The sequence below is a fragment of the Aquila chrysaetos genome, chromosome Z (assembly GCF_900496995.4).
Source record: "Aquila chrysaetos chrysaetos chromosome Z, bAquChr1.4, whole genome shotgun sequence".
Taxonomy (NCBI): Eukaryota; Metazoa; Chordata; class Aves; order Accipitriformes; family Accipitridae; genus Aquila; species Aquila chrysaetos.
This window is the reverse complement of record NC_044030.1, coordinates 82,921,549-82,929,070: the sequence shown is the minus strand read 5'-3', so window position 1 is coordinate 82,929,070 and position 7,522 is coordinate 82,921,549. Positions and strand designations below refer to the sequence as shown.

At 41.6% G+C, this 7,522-nt stretch overlaps 1 protein-coding gene across 3 annotated transcripts in view; it reads right to left on the bottom strand.

Annotated features, from left to right (window-relative positions):
• Positions 1-867: 867 nt before the first annotated feature.
• The window catches only part of SETBP1 (SET binding protein 1), a 265,469-nt gene continuing 258,814 nt past the window's right edge, over positions 868-7,522 (bottom strand). For all 3 annotated transcript variants that reach the window (XM_030004551.2, XM_030004549.2, XM_030004550.2), the window contains one exon: positions 868-6,431. In XM_030004551.2, the coding sequence (XP_029860411.1) occupies positions 5,875-6,431 (557 nt within the window). In that variant the 3' untranslated portion in view covers positions 868-5,874. The remainder of the gene's footprint in view (positions 6,432-7,522) is intronic.

The following is a 7,522-nucleotide window of genomic DNA, read 5'->3' as shown; positions in this document are numbered from 1 at the left end:
GCTGTGCAAACGGCGGTCAGAGGGGTCATCTTTGCGGTTGGATGGGTTGGTGCCGCCAAGCCAACCCATCCCGCAAAGTTTCAGAAGGGAAGAACATGAGAGGACACTAAATTATCTGTCCCACCTGAGCATCATTGCCTTCTCCAGGAAACAAGGTTTAATTTCCACGCGCAGGTTGCTGAGCCATTGGGGAAAGTGGCGGCTCCTCCCTGAGGAGGAGGAAAAAGATGAAATCTGATGTTGCTGCAGAGGACCTTGTGGCTGTTGAGGCTGACTGCAATAATGGCAGCTGACCACTCGCAGCAGCAACTTGGAAGAGAAACTTAAACCCATGCTACAACCGACTCCTGGTCCCATAGGCACAGCACGAGAGGTCACAGAATGGAAAATAGCCCTTGGCCTACAGCCCTTCATCTCTGACGCTCGGTGAGGAGAAGGTTGGCTCCCATCACCCCCTCATCCATAACCCAGCCCCTGGGACTCCCTTCTCCGCAGGGACCCGGAGAGGGACACTCCGTCTGCTTCGGGAGTAGAAATCCCACCCGGGTGGCGAGTACTACTGTCCTGGTGCCTGGGGACACGATTAGGACCAAAGATGTTTCCGTTCATTTGGTGATACGCACAGCCTCAAAGCGTGAATCCCACTTTTGTCCATGGGGCCCGTGGCACAGTCCATTTTTAACTTTTAAGGATATTCTGGGAAAAATAAAAAAAAAAATAAAGAAAAAAGAACAGAACCAAAGCATGTTTTTCTCCATTACCATAAAGAGGGCTTGTGAATGCATGGTATTAGTATCCCAAAAGCTATTAAACTCCTTAGTGATGGGAAACAGATGGAAAATAAGACAAAAGAATTCACAACTCATGTTAGACTGAATTGAATTCCTTTAATTTCACACAATGAATAACATATGAATAGGATTAACTTTTTTTTTTCTTTTTTTTTTTTAGTTAAGTGCTCTATACTGTGCTAACCTGATTTGGTAGCGAAAAGACTGAGCTTTGTTTTAGAAAAAAATGTTTAAAAACCAACATCTAAGATCATGAAGGAGCATGACATTAAAGCATGCCAGATGTATCTAAGCCTCAAAGAACATCAAGTCCATATCCATTTTTAAATGTACAAAAATGCTTCATGAATAAAAACTGTTACAAAAAGAACATTTCAAACAATGTACAAGTTTTTTTTCTTGCCTCTATATTCAATAAAATACAAATACATTTTTTTGCTCTAAAATATGTTTACATACAATCAAAGTAGAACATGCAAATTACACTTTAAAAAAGGCTTTTAAAAACCACTTATGAATACAAACTAAAAATTAGCCAGCACGACTTATAGAACAATCTTGTGCCCCATTCGTTTGATTTTTTTTAATTTTTTTTGAAATACAGTATATACATATTTAACACTTCATGTGCATTTATTATTTAAGAAATAGCTTAAAAAAATAAAGAAAAAGAAAAGTAAAACAAACCAACATGGGATTGAACTGCTTCCCCATGTTGTCCAATTGGCAGCTCTTTTCATGTTTTTACATTTTTTTTTCTTTTTCTTTTTTTTTCTACGTAGTGTTTTATACAACCTAGGCAGGCATCTTAAGGAGATCTCAAATATGTGTCCTTTGTTGAAATGTGCTTCTAATTATCTCAGAACTGCTGCACCCCAGTTTTTGGATGATATGGAAGGAAGAGGCATTGCAAGGGCATGATGTTTGTTTTCTCAATTCAGAAAACCATCTTGGTTTATTTTGGTTTTTTTTTTCTTTTCCTGTCTTTTTTTTGTTGTTCTTTTTACTCTTCAGGATGCTACTTAAACGTGCTTAAGTGCAGTCCTGAATCAGGGCCTGTGAAAATAAGAGTTGGGGAAATCCTTGTGTATGGAACAGCGATTCCTGTTTATTCGTCGTATTGCTGTAGCGCTCAGAAGCCCCAGTGACGAACCAGCACCTCATTGTACCAGACGCTACCCAAAAAATGTAACAACACAAACAGAATATTCTACACGAATGGTCCAAAGCATTGCTGTCAAGTGGAGAGTCATGGGCCATGCTGTAGGATACCCTAGTAGCTGATGACTATTATCACTTTTTTTTTCTTTTTTTTTTTTTTTTTTTTTTTTTTTTTTTTGACAGTTACCCAAAAACATGCAAGGTGCTTCACAGAAAATTTAATATTGAAGGGCTCAAGAAACTGGCAGTATGAAGCTCTTGGAGACACAAGTGGTTGTTTTTTATTCCTCTCTCCCCGCACGCTTTTCCCCATTCCTGGTTTTACGCTGGGTTGAGGAATACAAGACCCGCGGAGAGGATGCAAACCCATGGCCTCATTTCATATGGCTCACAGCCATGTGATTTTGTTTTGCGTTTTTATTGAAGCATGCTAAGATGTGTGTTAATCTGTGACACAGCGGAGGTGTTTGAAAGGTCTTTTTGGTCTTAATAAGCAAAAGGGCTTTCACCCCAGTTTTATACAGTTCTTGGAAATGTGTGGAGAGAATTTAGAGAGTTCCTCAGTAAATCTTCCTAGTGGTAGGGGAAAAAAAAAAAATCAAAAAGCTCATTACTAGAATATTGTTGGGTAATAAACTGCAGGAGTGGGATTTTAGCCTTAAGCCCTAAAACTAAATCCTTTATGATCTGCATGTAGTACATCGCCTTATAATATTATTCTGTCAGCAACTTGCTTATCATATTTATAGACTATGCAACATGCAGAACACAAATTCTGAGTGCCATCTAACAGTATTTTCAGCCTGCTTTCATACAAATTAACAAGCTAATCTTCCTGCCAGCCAGGACCGGCTGCACCGGGCTGTTGTTTGGACAAACAGCCAAAGCTACTTGCTCTACCAGCACTGTCTTGCAACAAAAAACCAAACCTTGGGTGTCTGGATAGAGCCCATCCTATGCTGACAGCTTGCAGCTACCAAGTCTTGAATGCTACCCTTAGTTTCTCTAGGCCCAAAGGACCTCTTAATTTTTTTGCCTAGTGAGGGTATATGGGGTCGTACCCTCTGAGTGGATGCTTTTCTTAAGCACTCTGCCTCTAGCAGAGTTTTGGATAGCACTTTTTGGAAGGAGAAGAGCATTTTTTTCCCAAAGCTCAGAGGCATGGGAGGCAGCAGCCATTCAGTGATTTTTTTCCCTGGGGTGGTTGCAGCCCAGTGCATCCAGAAAGGTCCAGCCCAAATCCAGCCCTTATGGGCACTCCGTAAGGTCTGACTCTTCTTGAAGCCACGATGGGCGTTCAAGTGACAGAATTTGGTCCTTTCAGACCTTTGCTCCACTCGCTACCCAGTGAAATGTCCTTCAGTGCTAACGAAGAGGTCACTGAAGATAAAACTAAGGATAAGTTGTTGTCTGGCTTCGTTTCAGCTTATAGGCTACCTGGAATACCAAACTTACAGTTTTTCTTGCTTTTTAAGCAACACTGTCACCTACTTTCAGGCCCAAAGGAGAGATAGAAAAAAAAAAGATTTCTGAATCCACTAAACCTCAGTCCAATGCTTTTTAAGGAAGAAGGGAGGAGCTCGAGGAGGCTTAAGCATTTTTTTTTCTGCAGGCCTACAACTTCAGTCAATAACACTGAGCTAATTCAAGAGAACTGAAAGGCAAAATTGGTTGTAACAGAACGAGCAACCGGCCAGTTTATTTCTAAGCTGCATTAATTGGAAAACAAAAAGCACAGATGAGTATGATGAATGATGCAAAACAAATTGGAAACAAAATTCTGCGATCCCTCTTATCAGTTTTAAGGAGATAGGATCTCAAGATTTGTTCCAGCCTTTAAAAATAAAATAAAAAGATCCCCTCTCCCAGCCCCCCAACCCAATCCAAACCCCAAATGCATTCGGTTTTAATAAGCTAAGGTGCTATCACAGAAGAAAAATCAGTCTCTAAAAATAATGAGCTGTATGTTTACAGTGTCCCTTTAACACCATAGTCTCGATATGATTTTTGTAAATAAATAACAGAATAGAAACACAATATTTTTTTTGTGGGGACTTTTTGTTAGTTTTTTTTGTTTGTTTGTTTGTTTGTTTTTAGTGTCGTGCTATTTGAAGTTTCCTTGGCAATAAGCCAGTTCAAAGATTTCTCAAAAAAGGGAAAAGCAGTTGGCTTGTGAATCATTAAATAATTCCAATCCCCGCTCCCTTGCTGGAATTTTCCCTCCCCCCTCCCATTTTAATATCCATCTTGCCATGCCAGGTGTTGAGTATACTGAAGGACTTTAAAAAGAAATGAAATAAAGTTGAAAGTACCTATTTCAAATTTCAACAACTGACTTCTTTTTTAAAAGCATTGTTACTGCAATGGAAGAGTTTCACGTTCAGTCTTTGTTTTAGTTAAACATTTTAATTGGGCTGTGGAAATGGAGCTTGGGTATTTTACCCAAGTTAAATCAATGGCTAACGTACAACTCGAATGAGAAATGTACAATTTGAACTGACCATTTAAAGAGACGATTTGTCACACACAGTTTGCATCCATGCAGACTGAGAGCTTTATAATTACATTATGTACAAAAAAAAAATTTTTTTTAGTTTATTAAGGCAACCACAACTTGGAGAACATGTCCAAAGTGGCATTAATACAATTGCAGTGGTGATACCCTTTGAACATTTTTATTTTTATTTTCAGATAAGAACACTTATTCCTTTTCTTTTTTAAGAAATAATTGCCAAGAAAGAACCTATTTTCCATAGGGTTTTTTTCTCTATTTTTTTAAAACAATCTACTTTATCTATTTTCTTTAAAAGAACATATCAAGGCATTGCTACCCAATGCAAATTATTCAGATCCTGGGTTTCCCATCAATTTCACTGGGAATTGCAGGTGGTAAGAACTGGTAGGTTTGGGCCCTGTCTTTTTACTCTATTTTTTCTGTCCTATTTTTTTTCTTTTATCTTTTTTATATTCTTTTTTTGGTGATTTTGTCCATGTTTATTATAACTCTATTCCCCAGAAGTGTCTTGCTGTTCTCTACTCACATGTACCGAGCATCAAAACAACTTGGTTGACGGATGACCCCTTTTTCACATGCCATTGAAAATGCCAAGTTGCTTCATAGAAACGTGCTATCATAACTGAATATCCATGTACACCTTATTTTAAATTCTGTGATATTCCGTTGTTCCTTGGGATAGCACTCGGAATGAGTGTGCACGCGTGTAAGGCTCTACTTTTCTATTGCCTATATTGCAGCTAGTTGTAACTAGGCAAGTAAATGAGAAAGAAATATATAGTTCTAGCAGGAGTCAGGCATTTTGGGTTATGCTGCCCCAAAGCCTGGTAGGTATATAAAACTGGAAAAAAAAAAAATTCAAACAGATTATAACCAAGATCACAGTTGAGAAAATTACACTATTTTTTTTGTTGGGTTTTTTTTGTTTCTTTTTTTTCTTTTTTACAGTGATTTCTACTATGGTATTGTTACTCTTAGTTTCACCTGGCCCGCCAAACAGAATCGGAGTCGAGCATGCAGCCCTAGTGACAACGTTCAGCTCTCTGCGAGGACGACCTCCCGCCTCCGGGTACGGTATGAGAACAGCAATGCTGAGATGCTGATTAGTTTTGGAAACTCTGCAAAGTAGACGCTCTCCCCAATTTTGACACACACCCCCCGCCCCCCTTACCCCCCCAACCTTTCCCGCACCCTCTCCCCCTCTTTCCTGGGGGGGGGCTGGGGCCAAAGCGATGAAGAGGAAGATGCGAACCCCGGCTGGCACAGCTCTACACGACGGGTTCCGGCCGCCGAAGGGACGGGTGAGTCTGGTGCTGCCGCAGGGGCGAAGCGGACCACGCGCCTCCAGTCCCTCAGTCCCGGTGTGCCCCGCTACCGGCACCCGACATCCGATGAGGTGCGCTGGCCTTAGGGAAGGCCTTCGCTTTCGCTCCCTCTGCCTTTCCGGTGCCTCTTCACTTTCACGTCCTCCTCTTCCTCCTGTGGGGACTTGCTTTTCCTTTTCCCGACCCGGGGGGTCCGGGGTGGAGGGAGAGGGGGTGGAGGGGGGGGAGGAGGGAGAGGAGGCGGCGGGGGTGGTGTCTCTCGAGCCATGTGTATAACAGCCTCGATGGTGGCCATGATTGTATCTTGAGTGGCTGCTTGCTCCAATATCAAAGGGTTGAGTGTCGGTCTCTGACCTCTTTTGCTGGGAAGGTCAATGCATTTTTCCAGAACGGGCATTTGGTCTCTAGAGTCTTCGTCGAAGGAAAGGGGTTGCTTCCGAGGACGCCCCCTCCGCTTCTTGACGAAGTTATTGCCTGTCTTTGATTGTCTCTGCAGCCGCTTGGCTTTCAGGATCTTGTTCACGTGATCCAGGTTCTTCTTTGTGGACAGGATCTTGGTATAGTTGCACATCTTGCGCACCTCGCACTGGATTGCTTCAATTTCACGGCGCTTGAACCTTTTTTTCAGTGGTGGGCTGGCTGTTGGGAGACAAGGAGAGAAACGGGGTAGGTCAAGCAACAGTGAATGGAAACTCTCCTTTGCCTGCTTTCAGCGTCACGAACACTAGATGCTTGCAAGCCCAGTAGGCTCAATATGACTACTGAAGAAGTGATGGCTGTGAGAAAGGACTCTGCACAGAAAAGCAACTAAAAAGAAAGTTAAAAGATTATTTATTACAGTCCCAGAAGAATTGCTGTTACCTCCTTTTTTATTGTCCTAGATGAAAACACAACTTTGACTATTAAGCAGTCTTCAGAGATTTCTCTCCGTCTATCCTCTCTTCTAAAGGAGCAAAGCTTTTCTACAGCAATGTTTTACCGTGGGTTTGCTTCATTCTCATTTCTCAACCTCTAGTGGGAGGAAAGGAAGGGCTGCTTAGCATAGCTGTCATATTGGGCCACTGTAACTATTAAACTTTCTATGCCCCAAACATATACTGCTGATGTCTTCATCCCGTCCTTTAATTCTTGCCAGGTAGTATGAAAAGTGTTTGTTACTGAAACCAGTGGGCACAGACAAGCTGTGTGATTCACTTCACCTGTGGCAAATCCATTACCCCTGCCTGGGTTTCTGTACTATCATCTCCGCAGATACTAGCTGAAACTACTCAGTCATAAAATTGACTTTAATGGCCCCCGAAGTAAGGTTACTCCTGGTTCAGATCACTTACTTTAGATCTGAATGAAGTCCAAAGTAGTTAAGTCTCTTGCCAAGGTCACGTTGTGAGTCATTGTCAGAGCTGGAAAGAGTACCCGGCATTTCTTGGCTCCTGGTCCTTTGCTTAGGACACAAGACCTTGCTAGTTTTTCTTAAATTGTCTCATTGTCCTTTACTGAACATGGCATCTGCTCAGAGTTCAGGATTTGCACACAGATTAAAAGTAACTACCCCTTTGCGGGAGAAACAGAATGTATTAATTCTGCTATTGCAATAACTGGTGCTCCCTTTCACTCCTGACATATCCGTTCTGCGCTGCTGGAAGAGAAATGATGGCGTACAGAATTTCTTTTCAGTAAAGAATAAAACATCCCGCTAAATTAACCTCAGCCCACATCTACTTGCAAACTTA